This window comes from Cyrtonyx montezumae, unplaced genomic scaffold, assembly GCF_038088225.1.
Source record: "Cyrtonyx montezumae isolate F1298 unplaced genomic scaffold, pur_monq_1.0 scaffold_0, whole genome shotgun sequence".
In the NCBI taxonomy this organism is placed as follows: domain Eukaryota; kingdom Metazoa; phylum Chordata; class Aves; order Galliformes; family Odontophoridae; genus Cyrtonyx; species Cyrtonyx montezumae.
In genome coordinates, this window is record NW_027071824.1 from 13,450,313 (window position 1) to 13,472,489 (window position 22,177).

A 22,177-nucleotide genomic window follows, 5' to 3' on the forward strand; every position below is an offset into this window, starting at 1 on the left:
TGCTTCTACTGCATGATTCATCATGGCCCCCCTTGGCCATCTCACAGTGGTATGCTGTGGGGTCCTGAAATGAGCTCTGCTGGGTTGCACCCAACAAGTGAGGTGTGGTTCCTGATATGAGCTGTGGCTCCTCACGCGGGGCAAGTTCTTTTGACATATGCTCTGCTGGTCCACATTGCTTCCCTGGAGAGCCTGTGCAAACAGCTTGTCCGTCAGTCCTCTGTCAGGAAAGCTAGGATTTTGTGTTACAAGTTTTTCATTAGTATTGGATTTTGTTACATAAAACTTACTGGGAAATGTGTACTCAACAATTTGCAACCTATGTGAACTACAGGGCATCTGTGTGGTAGTTTGGTGTAAAAGACTTATCTTCTTTGACTTTCCAAGCAGTGATGTATGTGGAGGATAAGAATCTATATAGATCAGAATAAAATCAGTGTGCATATATATAGCCTCTCCAAAGAGATTTAGGAAAATAAAGGATACAGTAATGAGAAGCCAGGGAGGGACTGGATAGTATGGCATTTTTCTGTAGGGACAGTAGCTATGGTTCTCCATTTACGTGCTGTATGTTTCTTAAAGAAGGATCTGGTTGATGATTATTTTTCTGTGGTACAAAAAATAATAGTGTTTTAATTTTCTTCTTTTTGGAATAGAGGGTAACTTTGTAGTTAATCTCTTGTGCTTTGCCAAGAGCTCACTGTCTGTCCATGTGCAATTTGCAAGTGCTCAGATTTTCCACAAAAGGCTTCAGATCTTCCATTTATGCTTTGGTGTTTTTCTCCAAATTTCTTCCTCAAAACTGCTGCTGTTGAAAGCTTCACTTGGAGTAGTGGATGCTTTGAAATTCTCAAATCCATTGCTAGGGTGTTTCTGAATTAGCACTTACATTGAAGCGCACAAAATCTGTAGCCATCTTTGGAAATATAGGCCATAATTTCTCTGCTTGCTCATCCCTGACAGAGAGGGATATGTATGTCCTTTCTTGATAAAATTCTTGAAAGGCACTGTAGAAGCATGCAGTGGTACCATATGTTAGAGCAGCATGACAAAATGCCTTGCATGTGTAAGAATTTTATTTTCCCGGGATCTTTTCCTAAAAGACACTAAAACTATGGGGAGATCTGCATACAGAAAAACTTTCCTGTCAGCCAGTAGGTAGAAGTATAACATGGCTGTGTTGCTGTTAGTGAACTTCAGTTAAAGGAGGTGCTGCTGTTTTGCAGGTCTGTCTCTGGAGCGCTCAACCAACTCAGTTGCCTTTCGTGCTCGCCTGTGCGAAAGGGAGGAGGAAGTCATGATTTGCTTTGAGACTGCATGCGCCATTGCCCAGGTATACCTGCAGGAGCTTGAAAAGGTAAGAAGAAATATGCTCAGGGTGCTACGTGGTGACCTGAGTGGAACAGCAAGGAACTTTGGCTGCAAAATGACGGTAGAAATGTCAAGTGATTGTAGACAATAAGGAGCATGAGAACAGGTCTAAAGGAGTGAGGTGTCTTAGTGTTTCTGCAGAATCAGTTTTTCTGTATAAGCAATTGCAAAACAGATGTTTGTCTGGTTCTCTGCCAGTTTCTTTTGAGAATGACATGTAGAAACCAGTTTTGCCTGCGGTAAAGTACTGAATACTTCAGATATGCTCAGGTCTTCATCTCAAGTTTATCTCTTACTAAAAGGGATTACAGACTTTATGTAGCAAGTGCCACCATGACATTTTACATATCTGCCGTGTAAATGATACTCAGTACTGGATACTGAGATCCCTAAGGAGCTAAAAGCTACTTTGGCATATAAAGGCATACATATGCTTTGCCATTTCTAGGTGAAACTGGAGGAACTTGGATCAATAGCAAGTAACTGCTTAGCCAGATGTTGGTTAAGGATGCTGAGTAAGATGAGTACTGAGATCTGAACTGAGCTGTAATACATGCTGGTTCCTTGCTGGTTGCATGCTTAGATATCTCTATCTCTGTAACTTTGCCTAGCAGTGTTTAACAGGGACATACTGTAAGTTTTCACACTGTCCTCTGCTGCACATTATGCTTGACATGAGCAGCACTGAGGCAATGGACATTATTTATTATTTTGTACTTTACAGCTGTAGACCTTCTGACCCAACATTTATCCTCCTCTCAGCAACAAGGCTGCTGGTTTTGTTTTCAGTTGCATTAAAACAAGAAAAATAAGCTTACAACACGCACAAAAATCCATTAAATAGCCAGCTAACAAGTTGTTTGGTCTGTTTAAAATGAAGTGTGGACTTTTCCTTGCAAAAGGACCAGTTTCTTCCAGTGCTGGGCACTGGAAATGTTTTCACTGACAACTTGTGTGCACCAAGATGGCAAAAAGTTAGAACAATAATTTGTTTGTCATCTGGACTCAGAAGGATGTAGGATTCCTGACTCGTGCACTCAGAGTACATAGGTTCCTTTCATTTCTGGAAGTAAAATGCTTCTTTGGAGAGTCTACACAGTGCGATTTCCAGCAATTAAAACTGTTTGTTAGCTTGTCTGGAAGACGATACAGAGCTTCTAAGAAAGCCAAGGTAGGAAAGTTTTGTAAGACTAAAAGAGGAAAGGCTAAGATTCTGCCATCAGGACTTCTTTGTAGTTTACTAACTCTTAAGAACATTTGTCATGTTAAGCTAGGTATCCCCACAAACTTTGTATTTCTATTTCTATGTAAGGTGCTGACTCTGCTTGTCAGAGTAGTACTTCTGAAGTCCTCAGTATTAATATGTAGCCTTCCATTTTATTAGGAGTGCAAAGTAGCAGATGCTGATGTTTCAAAGCTCACATGACACGCAGAATATTTCACAGAAGTAACTGTATAGTTCATATTAAAGTAGAAGTTTTTCTGAATAGCTGATAAAGTTAGGTTTTCAAGTAACCTGAAGAGGAATCTGATGACTCAGGCTAACATTTTATTATTTATATCTTGTGAGGAAGTGGCTAGTTCAAAGATTTGTCTGTAATCTTTCTGATTTCTTTTCTCACAGACCTTAAATAACACACATTCAAGGAGTATAAAGGGCAACAACACAACATACTCTGAGTTTGAACTGTCCTACTTCCTGGAAGCAGCCCTACAGAGTGCCTACGTGACTCATTTAAAAAAAGGGTAGGTGGATGCAGATGTTAGTAAAAGTAGATAATACTGCGTATTTTGTCTCAGAACAGATGATTCTTAAGTCTTCATGTGTTCTGTTGCGATTTTTTTTTGCTGCTGTTGACTTGCTTCAAGTTTTCTCATATTCTAGCCCTCCCAACCCGTGTCTCCCTCTCATCCTAAGCACAGACTCATAAGTAGGGTGGAGTACGTCTGTTTTATTGTCTTGACTCCGCTCTGTTCCCTGTGGAGATGATAGAAATCTGACCGTAGACAGCATGTGGAATGTAAATACTACTGAGTTCTTTTTGACTGTTCAGCCCCAAGGCCTGATTTAGAGCTCAGTGAAGTCTTAAGGGTTGTTTCTTTTATTTAGTTATTGAAGGTCTTGAATGTCTTGATCAAACCCCTGAATTTGTGTGGTTTAACTAGAAAGAACTCCCTCTTTCAAAGGCCATAGGTGAGAGCACAGTGACCCCTAAAACAGCCGCTGTCTTCAAATCTATTTAACTAATGAAGAGATTGCCATGTGGGGAGAATGCCCTTTTACCGTGTGTAAAGAATACTTGGAAGAGTTCATCCTTCTCTAGTCCTGTGTTTGCAGCAAAAAAGTATCCCTTTTGTTCTTCAGGAATCAGATACTGAATTTCTCACTGTTCTGTAGAGTAATTGACCAAAGTTTTGTAAACTTCCTTAAGCAAACCATCCTTAAGTATTTCAGTTTGGTGTTTTTTATCATCTCCACTCCCAAATATATTTTCTCTCCTTTTCTTCACTCTTTTTTCCTTCTGAATGAAATGGAGAAGAAAAAGAAAAATATGGAGAGACAGAAAAGAAGAAAAATCAGTTTAAGTTCTTCTGTAGAAAAAAAAAATACCATATTATGATTCTTTTCTTGGAGGAAGGGCTGCTTCTGTTTAGTTTTTTGTTATTGTGTTTGTTGTTTTTTTCTCCCAGTAATGATTTAAACGCATCTAGGAATATCCTTTGTGTTCTCTATTGTTTTATTTGTAGCCAGGATTAAAATCTTCAGTGTACAGTGAAGCTGTACTTACTATAGCATGTCCATGCAGGGTGCATTGAGGTAAGCCTTATTTAACCCAAAGGTTTAATTCATAAAGACCAGATGTCGTAGAATGACTTGTCTTCTTTAGTCAACTGGCTGCAAGTTTTATGTAGTAAGGAAGACCAAGGTTCCAAATGCAAGATGTAGCCCCAGTGATACAGGATACATATGTGGTTTTCCCATGAGAGATGGTGGTTGACCATCTGTAGCACAAAGAGTGGGCTTTACTGGCCCTTTGCCATTTTGGTAGCAAACACAAAGCTCAGGTCTTGCCAGTAAACTCATTAACTGTGTAATAAAATAAAATCTCATTTAGAACATATGGCACTGTTGTCCTCTAGGCACCTTTTGAATAACAAACTCACTCATGTTCATTTATTCAGCAACATTTGAAATTCAATCTTCATCACTTCAATATATCCAGTGGGTTGTTTTAGCTATTACTGTGAGCCCTGGTTGCTCTCTTCCCACGTTATTATAATGACAGCCTTTTAAAAAAGAAAAAAATAACAACTCTACAGGAAAACAATTGGGAATCAAAATACATGTGTGAATTAAGCACTGCTTTGATTATATACTGAACTGCTGCAACAGCAGCAACATGTACTCTGTAGCTGTCTCCTGATGAAAAAAACAGCCTCGTTATTGCTGTGGAGCTGACATGGCTGTGACAAGAACAAAGCCCAGTTTGTTTTGCACCTCTTCCAGTGCAAATCAGAAGCAAAAGCCAGCGAAATTAAAGGACTAGAGGGAGGAAAAGGAGACAAGCAGGAATCCCCTGTTTGTTTTCGTGCCCTCTGCTTGTATATTAATGTGCAGTTTCTGCCACGAGAGGGCATAAGCGGCATTGGGATTTATGAAGGGAAATAGTGGGCGGGCGAGAGGGGAAAAGGCTTTTTCAGATATTTCATGCGCAGGTTCTAGGAGGTGCCATGTCCTTCCCCTGGGCACTCATGTACAAAACAGCACTTCGTTTCCTGTAGGGGAGCTGTTGTCTCCCTCAGCAGATGAGCTGGGAAAGGAGTGGAACTGTCCTGCTAATTCCTGCTTGCAACCTTTTGGAGCGTGATCAGGGATCACAGAATCATGCAATGGCTGGGTTGGAAGCGACCTTTAGGATCATCTAGATCCAGCCTCTCTGTCATTGTCAGGATTGCCACCCACTGAGTGGGTCTAACCTGGCCATGAACACCTCCAGGGATGGGGCACCCACAGCTTCTCTGGACATCCTGTGCCAGTCTCTCACTGCTTTCAGTAAAAAATATCATTTAATGATCCTCACGGTCCCTTCCAACCCAAACCTTCCTAGAACACTGTGATTTGACTTTCCTGTGAGCAGCTTTCTGAGGCGACAACTGTCTCTGGAGAGCAAACAGCGCAGGAGGCAGCAATGTCCTTTCCTCTTTTAGTGCAGGGTGAACAGAAGGCACCTCCCTTACTCTCATGCACCCATGCAAAACAAAGGTGCATGCTGCTAAGGAGCAAGCTGTGAGATACACATTTACTTAAAAATACTGTTGCTGAAAGCACATCTCCTGCAGTTGCAAATAGGATTCATCTGTGTGAAGCAGCAGTTAGTTATGTGTGACTCTTAATGGCATTTGAAGTATGTATGGAGTAGCAAAGGCAAAGGAAATGAAAATGTCAGGGCATTTTGGAGAAAGCAAATGGTTTTGGAAGCTCTAGGTGCTTCTGAAAAAAAAAATGGTATTCTGAAAAGTAAGTACTAAGCACTTAGTAAAAATCAGATTTCCTTATGATCCCTCAAGCTAGGGACCTGTATTACTTTGGAAAGCCCTGATGACACTGCCTGCCAGGAAAAGCTTACGCAGTTCTTTCTTTTTCTCTTCCCCTGTTATTTTTGCAGAGCTCTAGTTCAATTTTTTTAAATGCTTCTGTTGCAAGGCACTTGGAAAGAGTAACTTCACGTATATGTTAGTGTTACTGTAGAATCTAATTAAAATTTTGTCAGAATATTAATCTTTTTCTGAGGAATTTGTGTGGGCTTGTTTGCCATTTGCCCCTTCTTCAGTCCTCCCAGTCTAGCACCTAATAAAGGAAACTCAGGACACTGCAGCTATTAATTCACAAGTGAGTCTCACTGCCTACTAGATGAGTCTATGAGGGCTGCTCTGATACCAGTGCCTCTTATTTTATTGTGTTGGCCCAGGGTGTCAGAGATGGATATTGGTGGTACTGCAGTAGTTGTTGAACATTCTCGACAGTATCCCATTATGTGTTGTTGATGTGTGACAGAGGGCAGCACAGGGGCAGTCTCATACGATGTCCGACATGGGAGTGTGTCTGAAGCAAAGGTGTGTTAAGGAATTCCTCCATGTGGAGTGAATGGCACCCGTTGATATTCATCAATGCTTGCTGAGTGTTGAATGGAGACCAAACAGTGGGTGTGACCACAGTGGGGTGATGGGTGATGTGTTTCAGCACTGGTGACAATGACAGTGGGTCACTTCCGCTGGTGCAGATTTTTGTGAGTGTGGTGTGCAGACCCTTAGTCATTGCTGACAAAAAAAAAAAAAAAAAGTGATTTGTAGCTGAGAATATGCTTTATCAAGTAGTGTTATTGTGCTCTTTGTATCTGTTGCCGTTTCTGTGGAAATAAATGGGCAACATTGCTTTTGGCGCAACAAACACAGATAAGTGCTAAGCTTTTTTCTTTACTTGATTGGTTAGTTTGAGGTTTGGGGATGTGTTTTTTTTTTTTTTGTCTGTTCTTGTGGTTGGTTGTTTTTATGGGCTTTTTGAGTCTAGCTTGTTAGACAGGTTGACACTGGGAAGCACTAATGTGCTTTGTTGTACTTAGTTGTCTTGTATCTTTCATAAGAATCCGAGGTCTAGTTCTTTGAGTGCTTTTCATGCCTGTACATGAACAGCTGTTCAAGGAGAGAGTATGCATTGTTAGAAAGCTGGGAGAGATAGAAAAGGAGTTGCAGAGTGGCCATGGTATTGCTGCTGTTTGTATGCATTTCCCAGGAAAAGCGACTCTGCAGACTGCGATGTAGTCATCTCAAGATAATCTCCTCCATGTGTTAGTGGCTAACAGTTAAGGAATGGGGATAAGAATATGATCTTTTGGGGTCCACTTTGGCTCATTATCTATGTTGTTTTTTTTTTCAATGATTTTGCACAGAGAACAACATATTTCTTGCTTAAAATTTTGTCTAGTGTTAACCAACTGTTGTGATAGAAATGTGATATGACTATTTCCATTCATAGTCTGATAATTACCCTGTATTAATGGAAGTCCTTTAAAAAAAAATCCACAAAGAACAAAAAAACACAACAGCAAAAAAAAAACAAAAACAGCAACAAAAAAACCAACCCACGCACATATTTTCATTCCGTGTTGGACTGAGTCATTACTCAGTGTGCTCTCAGTTACTGTTTGCACTGAAGATTTTCTTTGTTCCTCTTTATTAAGTTAGCTATACTTGAATTCTAAACCACATCTCATCATGGCTTTTTAAATGTCTCTCTTGACACCTTTGTGGCTAAAACCACGGCAGTTCATTTAATGGCAAGGTACTGTTTCCTTCCAGATTCACTTTGTGTTTTTGTTTTTTTTTTTCTGTGGCATCTTAGCAGGGCAGTTGAGGCCTACAGGATCTTTCATCTCGTTTAATTTCTGTGATCTAATATTGGCTTGTGAAGTCTTGACTACTTTCCAGGTAGTCTGTTGAAGTCATGAGGCACTCAAGATTGCTTAGTTCCTATTCTTGTCAAGAAGATTTGGCATGGATTGCCATAAGTTATGTTTATATCCTCATCCACTCATCTGCTTACGCTTATTGCTGTTTAAAGACCTACTCTTCATTTTTGTATTCTTCAGGTTTTATTTTTGAGAATCTCATCAAGTGCATGCTTTATATACAAAAGGTATCTATTGATTCTTGTTATCAGTAGTACTCATTCTTAAAGTGAAGAGTATGTTCCTTGGCCTTCCAGCATCTTGGAGCACTGAACGGAAGGGGTAGCTCCTGCAGTGAGGTGGACTTGCTAGCTGCGTCTTGTGTGACTTCTCAGTAATATTCAATAACTTTCAGAACATAAAAGCTGCCAAGAGCAAAGCCTCAGTCCTGTAGAACTGGTATTGCTGTCAGATGCTTTGCGTGTTTCAGAATTAAGAGCTTGGAGCCTGGAGTGGGTGTTCTCAGGGAGGCTGACTGCCACGTGCCTGTGTGGCCATGGTGGGCACAGGCTGCCTCTTGCAGCTGCCTGCTGTGCGCTGCTACCTCTGTGAAGGTGCTCTGGGTGTTTGTCTTGTGGTCTGTGTTCAACCCCAGAGATTTGCAGGACGGCAGCAGCTTCCCGTTTATTCTTTCATTTACCTCAATTTCGTATTCCTTACTCTTCCTTTCCCCATCAGTTCACTCCTGTGAGGCATCGGCACGGTTTATGCCCTTGTCTAAAAGCTGGAAGTGAAATGGTGCTCCAGTGTTCTGAGAAGAAAGTTGTCTCTTTTCTAGCACATTCTCTAGGTTTTTAGTCTCTAAGTAAAAGCCAAATGTGGAATTAATTGGCTTTGCAAATGATCACTAATCTTTCTGTTGCTAGTGAATGGAATTCATTGGTACTTTTAAGGCAAATACTGTTGTCATAACAAGAAATCTAAGTGTATGCATTCATGGAAATGTCATGTGCAGCTTTTTCTTCTTCCTAGCCTCTTAAGAAGCCCAAGGAAGCAAAAGAACGGCCGGTATTTATTTATTTATTTATTTTGAGTATCTGGGGGCAAGCAATTGAGCAGGTGCTTTCTGTTCAATTGAGGAAAGGTCTTGTTTTTGATTCTTCAGCATTAAATACCTTGTGAATGATTCTATTGGCTTTGGTCTGACTACTCATGTGCATGAACATCACCATGTACCTAATTGCTTTCCTTAGTTTAAGATGCAGAACTGCATGTATGTGTGTATTCTTCCCTGAACCCAAAATGCACCAGGTGTCATGGCTCTCTAATTGGAACATTTGCTGAAGTTTTAATGTCCAGCTTACAAAAACTTCCTCAAGGTTTTCCTTTAAAAGTTGAGAACATCTTTTACTTAGGAGAGGGTGGAAAGGGAAAAAAAGTCAGCATCTGGTAGAATTTGCATTGTTTTTTTTTTCTCTTGCCTCTTTGCAAGACTATAGCTCACCCACAACTGGGTAATTTTCAGAATTCTTTTCTTCAAGTTTAAAACTTGAAGATTAAACTTGGATGGAAGGAAGGCCACACACGTTTGCATTGTGTGACTTAACAACTGTAAGCCTTGGGGTGCTATTTAATGTAGCCAAGACTTAAGACAAACAGCATCAACTTACATTTTTTTCCCAGAAGATACTTTTTGATGTTTCGTTGGATGTTTTTAGAGTACACTGATTTTAGAGTACAAGAGGGTTTGCAGTGAATGAAAGTAGGCACAAACACATTCTGTACAATTATCTTAAATCTAAACAGATTCACAGAGGTGGTTATGGTGTGTGGCTTTTTAACAAAACAAAGATGCTGCCTGCACAGAAAATTTTCCTGGAATAAGTTAAGTGGCAATTTAATATCCCAGAACTACTGCTGTCTGAATGTCTTTAATTCAGGGCAGTATTGCTCCTTTTCTGGTGGCTTGTATTTCTTTGGGTAGCTTCCACTTTTCAGTGAAAGTGAGCTGAACTATTTTGTAGTCACTGAGGTGGTAGGCCCATGTCCTTAACCCGGAGGAGCTTACAATCTTCAGATGTGCTAACTGATATGTCCACTGTTTAACTGTTTTTCTTGCTGTCTCTTTCAGCACTCAGAAACGTGGTTAAGATACTGTTTAGCAATTAGGCTGCTTTAGTTGCTCATGGTGTATGCAGAGCAATGTGATTTTTTTCAGCCTAACACTCTTACACTGGAGGTTAAGCTGTGCTTGCAGTCAGCTACTGCAACTTAGCTACCTGACAGTAAACTCCTTAAACCACTGTAATTTCATTACGCGTCTGGACCACCAGACACAGGATGCTTAAGCACCACCTAAAAGTCATCGTCATTTAAAAGAATCACGTAAGCTCAGTATAATTCATACCACTCCAGTCTGAGTGCATGAAGAGGAGATGTGGATGCTTTTAAGAAGAAGCGTCTGCTTTATAAATATGAACTATGAAAAGCTTCCAAATGTCCCCTCTGTTCCTCAAATGTGAATGTGATCTTCTCCGAGGAAGCCATCTGGAGCAGGCATGCTACAGTTGCTGCCTTGCTCGGTGCCATTGTCCTCTGCCTCAGAGTGACTCTTCGGTGCTGCACACTTCGTGCGAGGGTTTCCTTTGTTGGCTTTTGTGAATGTCAAGTCCGCTGCCCAGCTTTGGTGCACCATCAAAATATTTCCTCTAAAATGTGCTGGCTTGCTTTTGCTTTTTGTTTGATGGTGTTTTTCTCTGCCTTCCCCTTAGCAATATTGTGAAGGGAATGAGGAGCCTGCGGGAAGTATTACGGACCGTGGAAACAAAAGCTACTCAGACCTTCAAAATGGTAAGGGAAATGAATGGAAGAAGGGAAGGTGGGCGTGATGTGCTGTGCAGGAACTCTGTGTCTTAACCACTGCAGCTGGATAAAAATTTTTCCTCGCTTGATTGCTTGTTTTTTGTTTTGTTTGCTTTAATACTTCTGGAAGTGATAGTTCTAGTGATGCACTTAATTCACAGTGCTATCCATTGAAACCTCTGAGCCCTTAGATCTGGACATATGGGTTATTTTTCCCTCACTCTCTACTTTTTCTTATTCTTTTTTTCCCCCAGTATATTTTTTGGCTGTGATATAAATAGGAATAGGAATGTATTTAGTTTGACAGTGCTGTCCCTTGTTTTCTTTCTCTCTCTTGTCAGTGTGTGCATGCACAACTTCTCAGATTTGCATGTAGAAGCATTAAGTATTTCTGGCTCTTGCAACAAATAAACAGGGCTTCTTTTAGACTAAAGTGCTCCCATGTTCTTCGTATAAAACTCCCTTCAATACAATGTAGTGCAGAATGATTGTTATTCTTTGTGCTGTCATTCCTTGACTTGTTAATCCCGAGTGCCTCTGATAAAGAAATAATGGAGAAAGTTATTTATGTGCCTTGTTAACTGTGAAATTTAACTTAGATGGTTCTTTCTTACCTCCACTTTAAATTTGTTGTTAAGTTACTCAGGATGTGATGAATCAACAGCATGGAAAATAGCAATCTTGAACATGAATGAGAACTTTGTAGCCTTAGAAGCATTCCACTGATATGGCTAAACTTGTTCTGTGTTTTGTTCAGCTTTCTCTGTGTTCTGCTTAACATTTTGAAGATGGAGAGCGCTGTGTTCCAGTGAATGGGACTGATCAGTGTGTGTCTTCCTAACATGCAAATGCAGAGCTGAAATGAAAGGGATAACCTGAGTGCATTTGGCTAGGTTTCTCACATTTATCTATTTTGGAACTTTGTTCTAGAAATGAGTCTTCTCGTTGCTTTGGGATCACCTTCCATGCCCACTCGAGAATGCAGATGCATGCCATAGTTTGTGCAGGGAATTAGAAGAGGTGACTTAATTGTCACACTCAAATGGTCACATCCTTTCCCAGAGTGAGATCAGGACTCGGGGGATTTTTTTTGCTCATCTGTTTCATTGCTATGCTGAAATGAATGTAACCATCTGCTGTTCTTATACCGTGACAGAATGTGGTACTCAAATGCTCCTGTCCCAGTGCAACTGGGGAGAGCTATACAACACCCTTGGGGAAGAATGTTATTCCTTAAGGGGAAATTTGAAGATGTCCATCCAGTAGTTTTTCCTGGGATATCCATTTTATTGGAAGTTGTGTTTTCATTTTCTTCCTTAGTTTTGAAGAGCTGTCAAGAGGGCAAAGGGAAGAATGTGCTTAATTAAACAAACTTTTCATGCATGGAACACACAATTTTCTTTTTCCTAATTTGTGGGATCACAGTGTTCTCCAAGCATAATGATGCTTTTTTTAGCCAAAGGCAGTAATAACATAAATCTCAGCGTTGGCCTGTTCTGGTTTGTTTGGTTTTATTCATAACAAGAGTGAAGCTAATTTACACAGCTACTGTACTGTACGTTAAAATCAAAGAAACTGCAAATATGTGGTTCTTGCATTTTGAAAGGCTTATCATAAACTGTACTCCTTCTTTTGTGTGAAACAGTAAAGATTTTTCTGTTGCTGGCATAATACACTTCCCTCCACTCTAAGGCTGTAGGAAAAAATACAGGAGAGTTGGCTCCTCGGGGTAAAACTGACTAAATAATTACACACTGAGACAACAAAATGATACTGGCTAAAGTTGCAGTGCCCTCAGCCATTTTGCCTATGGTTGCTCGCTATAAAAAGAGTAGAAAAGCATAGTTTAAAACAGAAGGCTTTCTGTAGGTTGTCAGTAGGAGTGTGGGGAAGGTCTTGGGGTTTCTGGGGAGTTGTATGTGACAATATGTCTTTGAGGCACTGCCATACATCCAGTTTGCCATTTGCTAGGCGCAGCTATGAAACCTGCCTTTATGTGATGTTGCAGGAACGGTGCATGCTGCTATGGCAGCCTTTTTTGACTAAATTGGTGATTTCATTTGTGGTGAGGTAGATGGATCACATCAAAATAAGTTACTGTTCTGAATCTGATCGCATGGATTTTCTTTAAATTCAGGATGATTTATTTAATCCTACAGATGCAACAGCTCAAGTGGAGTAATGTTTCAGTTTACCATTCATACCTATGTTGGTATTTAAAAGAGAATGACTTTTGGCAGGCTCATACCATGTCATTGCACATAAATTGAGTAGAAAATAAATATGCAGGAGTCAAAGAGAGGTTCAAAAATGTTTATTGGTGTTAGGACAGAAGGGCTGAAGTTTCAGACTACCTCTGTTCTGTGTTGTGTTTGCTGTGGTGTAGAGTACTGTGCTACTGAGAATTCCCAGAAGACAGCCATTGCTTTGATTTCTGTGCTTGTTTGCATGCTCATCTATTTACAATGAAAAAGAAAAAATAATTAGAGGTTTATTGAATGGATCTAAATGGAGACAAATGCCAGAGATAGTTTTGCAAAGTCAAGTTAACTGTCTGCCTCTTGGGCTCAATTTGACAGCTACATACATATGAACTAGAAAGCAAGTATTTAAGGACACTCAATGGTCAAACAAGGGTATATGACTTTGCTGTCTCAATGTAAAGTTCCTAATCTTCTCTCCTCTTGCCACTATTAACAACAGAAGAGAGAGAAATATTACTGAGATGAAGCTGTAAAGAGCTGCATTTACACTAGCAGCTGAATGGTTGCTCTTTTAAACCTGAGACAGAGGTAACCTGTGGGCTGAGACTTGCTCTCCAAATCTTGATGCTGGGAAAGCATTGGAGTACCGATATACTCAAACATAGTTAACATTTGTGAGATTCTCAGCAGTCCATGTGGCAGTCAGTTGACTTCATTCACTAACTTGTCCCTTGTTGTTAGGCCTTTGTGATATGAATGTTGTTGTTAAGTGTGCGGAGTGTGTGTGAAGGCTTCACTGGTGCATCTTTCTCTGTTTATTGATCTCTAGACTGCAGCCAAACAGCTAGGCCAAGTGCTTCTCCATTCCTTAAGTGAAGACTGTTACTGGAGCCCTTTATCTGATCCTCTCCATGAGTTCATGAACAAGGAAGATCAGTCTTACGTTAGCAATCTTCTTTGTCGGAAGCCTGAGCTATACACAGAAAACAAGTAAGCATTTTTTAATTCTGGATTATTGACAGAAGGAAGAGAGGATGTTTGAAGGCTGTACAGTATTGCTAATTATGTCACTGATTGATGTAGTAGCTTTGTGAGTTCTAGTTTTTAACTTCTTTTCAAAAGGCCTCCTAGACAAATAATGCATTAAACCTACAGTATTCGATTTTTTCCCGCATGGAGGTAGAAAATCCAGCCAAATAGCTGTCTTTTCTAAGAAGTGGAAATAATCTATTTATGGTTCAGAATAACTCACCTTGGATATGTTTCAGAGCTTTTAATTGTGTAAACCTGCAAAAGAAGGTATTACCTAGCAGATGAATTATGTATGAGATGTTTCAAGTTACTGCTGCTCTTGTGAAATGAGAAAGAGAGGCTGATAGGATAATTCTTGACCTTCCTCAGAAAACTGTATTCTGTCTTTCAGTGTTTACTGCCCTCAGGACAACGTAGAAGAGGCTCTGCTTCTCCTCTTAATCAGTGAATCCATGGTAAGCCAAGAATGAGTTTGTAATATTGATAGCACAAAAGGAATATCTAGAATTTCCATGTCAGGTCTTCTGGTCTGTTTTGCTTGCAGAATCTTCCCTAAATAGAAATGAGGATTCTATGAATGAACAGGAAATGCTATTTCTTCCTTTACTGGTGATATCACTTTTATTAAGTGAAACTTCAGTGAAGGATTTGGGGAATTGTAAAGAAAAGGAAATGTCTGCATTCACCATAGCTGTGTACAGTTTCTCTACAGTGCTTCTGCTTTGCTTTTTCAATGTCTTTTTCTGCAGTTAGGAAGGGCATTTTGTAATTAAAGTAGAGAGCTGGAGTTGGGGCTTGTAGCGTGCCAAGTGCAATATTACACTTCTGTTAAAATCAGAAGAGCTCATGTCGGTGTGCCTTGTCTGGGTTGATCCACGTAGGAGGAGGATTTGGAGCAGCAATAATACTGACTGCTCTAGCCATCTCTAGGGATGAACTTGCAGTTGAACAATCTTATGGGACCTTGAACACTGTAGTTTTGTTCTGCTGAGGGGAATACAGGTTATCTCTGTGTTATCCAATAGCGCATAAAATGACAAACTGATCTTTTAATTTTTATGGATGAAGCAGGGTGAAAATGCTATTGATAGAGCTTGGAATGCTGTGCTGACTTCAAGATTAAATAAGTATGCTTGTGTTTAAGTCCTGTCTTCTATATATAGGAACTGTCTGGAGGTAGATGCAAGGTGTTTTGATCTGCTGCACATAAAGCACTTAAACAAAGGTCTGTAGTGGGGCACTACAGGAATGATAACAGACTGATTTTTGGGGAGTAGAACATCTCAGTCTTCACCTTCCTCTGGAGTTAACAGTAGGCGTACCATTAGTTTATTATTTTAACTGCTTAGTTTATTATTTCTACTTCTGTGGAAGGGGAAATTTTGCATAATACATGTTCCACCTGCCTATTTCTGATCTTAGTCTCTCCAAAATGAGCAGAGGTGGGGCAGTGTGGAAGGAATGACTGGGAATAGGCAAATGGGTCAGCACACAAAGGGGACATGAAACAAAGATGTATCCTCTGCAAGAACGTTGATCATTGTAGAGCTGCGAAGTAAAAATGTGAGAAATGGGCTGAAATGAATATGGGATGTGGTAGATTTTTCAAGAAACATGCTTTTTGAGCATCCTTTTATTTCTTTTCCTAGACATACAAGGAGGGAGTGAATCATTGCTAGGCAGTTTGCTGCACCAGCTGAAATGCAGCATACGCTTCTGTTTGTCTCGTGTTCCTAAGGTGAAGCTAACACCTGCTTCACCAGGATCTGTGCATCTCCACAGAAGATGTTACAGTCATTACAAGAACTCTTCCAGTAAGGAGGAAGTGGATAAAAGAATTTATTTATTAAGGTGTTGTAAGCCTCATCCTACATTCCAAAAGACCTTTTCTGTTTCTCAGTATTACTTTCAGCTTATGGCACTGTCTGTGCCTTTTCATTTTTGCCTCTACTTCAATTGCTTTAGGAGGGAGCAGCCTCATGTGTTCTGGTGGAATGAAATATCTTCTAAAGTGATAATAAAGTGTTCCTTCAGTGTTCTATTCACTTAGAGACTAAATATGTAAAAATCTAGTAGTGTAGTAGATGCTTCTGTAGCCTTAAAAATGTTCCTTGAAGGTATGCTAAACACTTGCAGTAAAAGCTTTTTCCTCATAGCCCTTGCCTTAGTTGCCTCCTGTATTCTGTCTGTCCTTTGGATATCAGGAACATGTTTTCCCATGCAAAGACATCTAAGTAAACAATGAAAAGCATCCAGTTATTGGGTTTGACTTGTGCTTGCCCTTTTTGTCAGCTGTCATTTAGCTGCCATGGCTAGATGTGGAGCTCTTGTGAAGGAATCTAGCAAAACAAATCGAGCACCCTGAAGAGTACCACAGTCAGAAACTATCTGTATAGGAGCTGGAGACCTCATGGCTACGTTCTCATTCCTTATATGCAACCCGAGCTATGGGTTGGATGGATGGTCTTTTTGTGAGAGGAGAAAAATGTTCTCAGCTCCTGCTAGCTCTCGCAAGCTCAGGCTACATTAGAATGATGGGTTCTAGTTGTGCACTGGAAAAATGGACCATCGTATTTTTAAACTGCTAATCACATTTCTGACTGCATTTAACCCATCAAACCCAATGGCACTGTCTCTGGGAAGGCTGAGTGCATACCATGGCTGCGCACAGTTCCCTGCCCTGCACAGTGAGTGGGAGTGGTGCTGGTTCTACTGGTCCTGTGGGCACACTGGGCCTGTCATGCTGCTGGAGGCAGCAGGGGAGGTTTGGCAGGGCTAATTCTTAACCACAGTTCTGATCATTTCAAGAACTGTGCTCAGGAGTGTTTGCTCTGAGTTAGTTGTGCTGTCCCTTAAGATGAACTAGAAGTTTCTCAGAGCAAGGAATGGAATTCTTTCTATTCCTTTTAGTGTGTACTTTTGAAGTAAAAAAAAAATCTAAACCAAAAGAAGTTCTTTATTTGTATTTAGAAATCTTCTCTTCTTGATGCAGAGGTCTAAAATGCAGCCTAGAATCCTTTATTTAGGCCTTGGCAATGCTGGCTCTTAGGAATTCTGGCTGATGTGGTCCACCAAACATGCCAAGTAATGTGAACTTTTTTTTCTTAATTATGTCTTCTCTTCAGTCATACTGGACATGAAGCTCCTTGTGCCCAGAACTGGTAAATTCTGTTCCTGTGTAAAAAAGATTAGAAATGTCATCCCCCATCTTATCTCTGATCTGAATCCCTAAAGGCGATTTGACCTTGGAAAGCCCAAGAGTGTAGAACAGATGGTGGGGGAGGAAGTAAGATATTGGGACTTGTCCTGTTCTTTTTGCTGGTGAGAGCAAGCTCATGGTTCTGAGCATGCCTTTAAGGGAGTAAGATTCAACACATTTATGTTTAAACACTGTCATGGTTTTATGATTTTTGGTACTGGTATTCCACATCATAACATCATATAGTGCATTTAGAGTTAAAGAGTTAATGTTCCAGCTCCGTGGATCATCGATAGTTCCAGGTATGCCTGTCTCAGAAGAGAAGAAGAACTCCATTCCCCAGAGGACTTTGCGATGCTTTGCGTTCTTACGTGTTTATGCTCAGAGGGAAAGATAAAAAACTGTCTGCAGTCACGGGACTCTCTCTTCCCTTCGGGACCGAGCTCGGCAGTGGGTGTTTGTTGCAGCCGTCCGCCTTCAGCGTTAGCGTAAGGCCTTCGGTTTATCGGACACTCTCTCTCTTGCTCATTTTATTTGATTCATTTGCCTCAATTCCAACTATATTATATTATATTGTGTTATTTTCCTTTCTGATATCTTATTTAGTAAATTAGCTTTCCTCCTCAGATCGCTGCCATTGTTTTGTTCCTGGGCCCATCTCCCTTCTCCTTTTTCCCTTTTCCCCCTTCCCCTTCCCCGGGGTGTGGGCTCGTGGGTCCCCTGCCTCAATTGTCACGGTACCGGGTCGAACTGTCCTGCAAACCGTTGACAAACACAGAAATTATTAAAATGTATTAGCTCTGAGTTCTTTACGTTATAAAATAATATCATCCCACAACTAAAAGAGAAAAAACTATGGAACCTTTTTTTATTTTTATTTTTAAACTACTATTATTGTGACACCAAGCACAGTTAGTACTATGACACCATAGCAGTTATGTATTTGAGTATTTCTTTGAGGGCTTTTGTACTATAGCAGATGAAGGAGACGACTGAGGACAGGACTACCTGTTCTATTTGTTCCTGCTAGATTATGTTCATAAGTTCATAAGTTCATAAGTTCATAAGGTTGGAAAGGACCTATAAGATCATCTAGTCCAACCATCCTCCTATCACTATCTCTACCCAACTACTAAATTAAGTCCTTTAGCACCTCATCTAAACGCTTCTTGAACAGCGCTAGGGATGGTGCCTCAACCACCTCCCTAGGCAGGCCATTCCAGTGCCTGACCACTCTTTCAGAAAAGAAATGCTTCCTGAGGTCTAATCTAAATCTTCCCTGGCGCAACTGCTTATAATAGCAAGTTTGATTGTCTCTGATCTGCAAGGCAAAACTTTGCAGTTTGGTCCTGAGAAGATGGATTTCTGGATGTTGCTAGTGTGAAATATGCCACCCCTATTTATTTATTCATGAATGAATAGTTATAATGTGAGTTGCAGAGGGTTGGGAGAGTTTCTCTTCCTTTGCTTTGCAGTAGATTGTCTTATTTCTAGAACTGCAGGGAGGATGAAAATTCTTGGAGTATAACTCTTTAAACTGCACATTAGTGACAGTAGATATGTGACTTTGGTACCCAAGATGGATCCCATAGATAAACCTGCCTTCGTTTGTCATGTTATTCTTTCCCTTTCCTTTTCTTTCATTGGACTGCTGTGAATGAGAGAGGTCATATCTGTCTTGCTTTCAGTGGAGTTTTCTAGAATTAGTTCTGCTACAAAACCTGCCTTTAGACCATAGAGGTGAGAGAGATGTCAGTCACTTGCTTTAATAAAATGCCAAAACAAAAGGAAAATGAAGACCGTTCACATTAGTTGTTCAAGGATAATTTGAATCTCTTATATGCTTTGCAAACTGGACATGTGGTGGGCGCAGTGGAAAATAGCCAGTAGTTTTTACTTATTTGGACTGTAATTCTCCATCAGTTTGTAGTTGCTGTCTGTTGTTGTGAACCACTGATACATTTTGCTTGAAAGTGCTTACACTGAGGGGAAGGGGAAAAAGTGATAATATATAGAATTAATATGCTCGCTCATCAGCCAAACCCTCAGTAAAGTTAGGGTGTAATTTGTTTTGAGGGCATGGCTGGCTTTCTTGCTTTGTATTTATGGCTGCATTGTGCCTCCTTGATGTTTGTAGAAATTGAGTTGCTTACTCATTTTAAGTGAAGTTGATGCTCATACAAAGTAAGTCCTTTACCTTGCTCTGCTATGTTTGGGTTGTGGGTGAGAGAGAAACTCAGCCTTCCAGCCTCTTTTTATTTATGGGATTTTTTTTGCTGAAACAGTTAATAGGATCTTGTAATCTGTGAGCTGTTGCCTACCAGGTATGAGACAGGTGCCATGCAGTTCATACAGGCAGTAAATTTTCATTCTCTGAACTGCTGCTCTGCAATTGAGCAAGTTGTGGCATCTCATTTTGAGCAGATATGGGATCAGTGGGAGTTAGGTATTTCCTCCCTGTTCTGCCTGCTTCCTGTTCTCACAGCAGCCTCGTGGTCTACCTTGAATATTTTCTTTGTGTATGTTAATGAGGAGTGTTGTCAAGTACTGTGTAGACGTCATCAGTAACTTAGGTGGCAAGTCAGTAGCCTTTTTTCGTCTGAATGAGTTTATGCCTCTGCAAGGAATTCATTCATTTTGTTGGCAGTACAGGCGAAGCAGCCAGAATGGAGACCTAAAGTATGTGGGCTGAGTGTTTCCCACCTCTTAGCAGAGGCATCAACTGCATGATTTCAAAGGCTTTGTTGTCAGTCTTATGCACATAGCATTTGTTTTTCCTCTCTTAATGTTAGTATTGAATCACACCAATTACATTATTACAGTACACTGTAAAACATACTGCAGTTCTGTATAGATGGGTTGCAGTGGATCTGGCAATTATGTCTCTTTTGAAAAGACACAAGTTGAACATTAGAATGCCCATGAATTAAGGGGCAGGCAGCAGGCACTCATTAAAGATTTTAATTGCTTTCTTTTTCTTGTTTGAAACAAAGCAGGGGGAGCCATCTTTCAAAGTGAGCAATTAAAGGATACTTCATAGCTAATTGTAGTGTGAAGGGACTGCTACATGGAATATGCTCTGAAATTCATATGATTGCTTGATGTTTTATTAAGAAGCACATCTCTGTACTGTGGTAAAATTCAATTTTCTGCAGCATAAATGTGTGTGTAATAGCTGCTGAGATAGTGGCTGTTTGGATTTGCTGCAGCCCTTTTCCTTTCTACAGATACATGCAATAAACGTACCCTAAATAAGCTGCAAATTATCATGTGGCTGTGGCATAGCTGTGTCAGTGACGTACAGCAAATCTCTGTGGATAGGTAGGTTATGCAGGCAGGTTTTATGTGGGTATGTAGATGCAAGCTGTCCATAGCTCAGCGGGAGTGTTAGGCAAATTGCTGATCTACACAAAAGCAAGCCCCTTCCCTGATGTAGCCTGACTGTGTCTGGCCTGTGCTGGGCGAGGGACATCATCGTGGCTGAGCTGTGTGAGCTCGTGCCACCAGCTGCAGCCTGCTTGGGTACTTGCAGCCTGCCACTGCTGGGAGGGTGCTTGCTGTCCTGTGTTGGTCTTGTGTCTGAGATTTGCATTATTTTATGTTCTTCTTATTGCTCTGCAGTAATGTAAGGGTTTCTTGATTTTTTCAACAACTAGAACTAGCAATTGGAGATAGGGTCAGTATTTACATAACCATAAGAAATGGCTAGGATAGAAGTGACTTGATGAATTTGCTCGGTGGTGACTTTTATGTGTGGAAGTAGCGTGATAGATTGCAGAGACCTTCTGTGGCACTTAGATTTAAAAGATGGAACAAAATAAGGTTTGTGACCTTGTAAAGAATATTAGTCATGCTTATGCATATGTTGTTTTTAACTACTCTCTGCCTAGGTGAAGTACAATGTGTACTGTGTGTTCAGTATGACTGCCATTTTAGAACATTACCTCCTCATAAAACATCCCATTCCTGCTTATTGCAGAATTAGGGCATGTTGTTGCATCTAGTATCAACATCTGTTAGCAGATGTTAATGGGTACTCACCAGTTCTGGTTAATTTTCTATCTGTGCTAATGCAGCAACTTAAAAATCATATCTTGGTGCTAGAGGGATACCCAAAAAAGCATCAGGCTATAATTGATTATAATGGGAGGTCGATCAGTTTACAGAACATGAGGGTGCTATTTTCTATTAAAAAAAAAAAAAAGTCATCATTTAACTGATGCAGAAGATAATGTTATTGTGCATACATAGGAGAATTCATACGGCACTAAGAATAGTTCTGTATAAGCTTTAACTCTAAAAAGAAATCTCACATTCTCAGAAGCAGTCTTCATATGCTTTGTTTTAAGAGTGTTTATTTTATTTATTTAAGTAGTATTGGAGTTGAATCCAAATGGAGCTGGAGTCTTTTTTTTTAGTTATGCTAATAAAGACACATGAGCCATGCTTCTCAACTCTGGTTGCAGAATTTTCTGTTTGAAGTTTGTCTCGCTGTCTTATACAGTGTCTCATACATGTCTTGTTCAGAACTATCTTTTTTTAATCATGAATTGTCTTTTGCAGTAACATGAAAAAGAAACCACTTTTGTTGCTGCAAGGGGTGGTATATGTTTTTGTACATGATCCAAAAGCCTTACTGAGCCTGACCTGTCAGCTTGACTTTGAATGCATTTGCTGTATGGCTCTTGGTTGTGATTTGATTGGTTATCAGTAATTGTGTTTGCTGTTTCAAGTGTGATAGAGTGCTTGGAACTGGTTACTACACAGATAATGTAATGATGAAACAGTTACAGCTTAATCATTCTGAAATGTGTGTGAGCTTTAAGGGCTGTGTATTCTGGAAATTTTTATTACATTTAATTCCCATGTTTAATCTTTTTATGAAAAAAAATTTCCCTGCAATTAAAAAGAAATAGGTATAAGATTATAGTAGTTAGTATTATAAAATAAAACTCATAACCTTTTTGCTTTTGGGAGGGAATGTTTTGTTTGTGTCTGCTTCAGGTAAAATTGTTGGCAGTCCCCTAATTTTTCTGATCTTTTAGGTGTCAGACCTGAATGTT

At 40.1% G+C, this 22,177-nt stretch overlaps 1 protein-coding gene across 4 annotated transcripts in view; it reads left to right on the forward strand.

Annotated features, from left to right (window-relative positions):
- TTC7A (tetratricopeptide repeat domain 7A) overlaps positions 1-22,177 on the forward strand; it is a 158,911-nt gene that overhangs the window by 15,119 nt on the left and 121,615 nt on the right. For 3 of the 4 annotated variants that reach the window (XM_065754827.1, XM_065754837.1, XM_065754846.1), the window contains exons 4-8: positions 1,227-1,357; positions 2,996-3,117; positions 10,589-10,667; positions 13,713-13,873; positions 14,307-14,370. In XM_065754827.1, the coding sequence (XP_065610899.1) occupies positions 1,227-1,357; positions 2,996-3,117; positions 10,589-10,667; positions 13,713-13,873; positions 14,307-14,370 (557 nt within the window). Of the gene's footprint in view, positions 1-1,226; positions 1,358-2,995; positions 3,118-10,588; positions 10,668-13,712; positions 13,874-14,306; positions 14,371-21,541; positions 21,718-22,177 lie in introns of those variants that run through there. The other variant, XM_065754857.1, reaches the window with a different exon arrangement.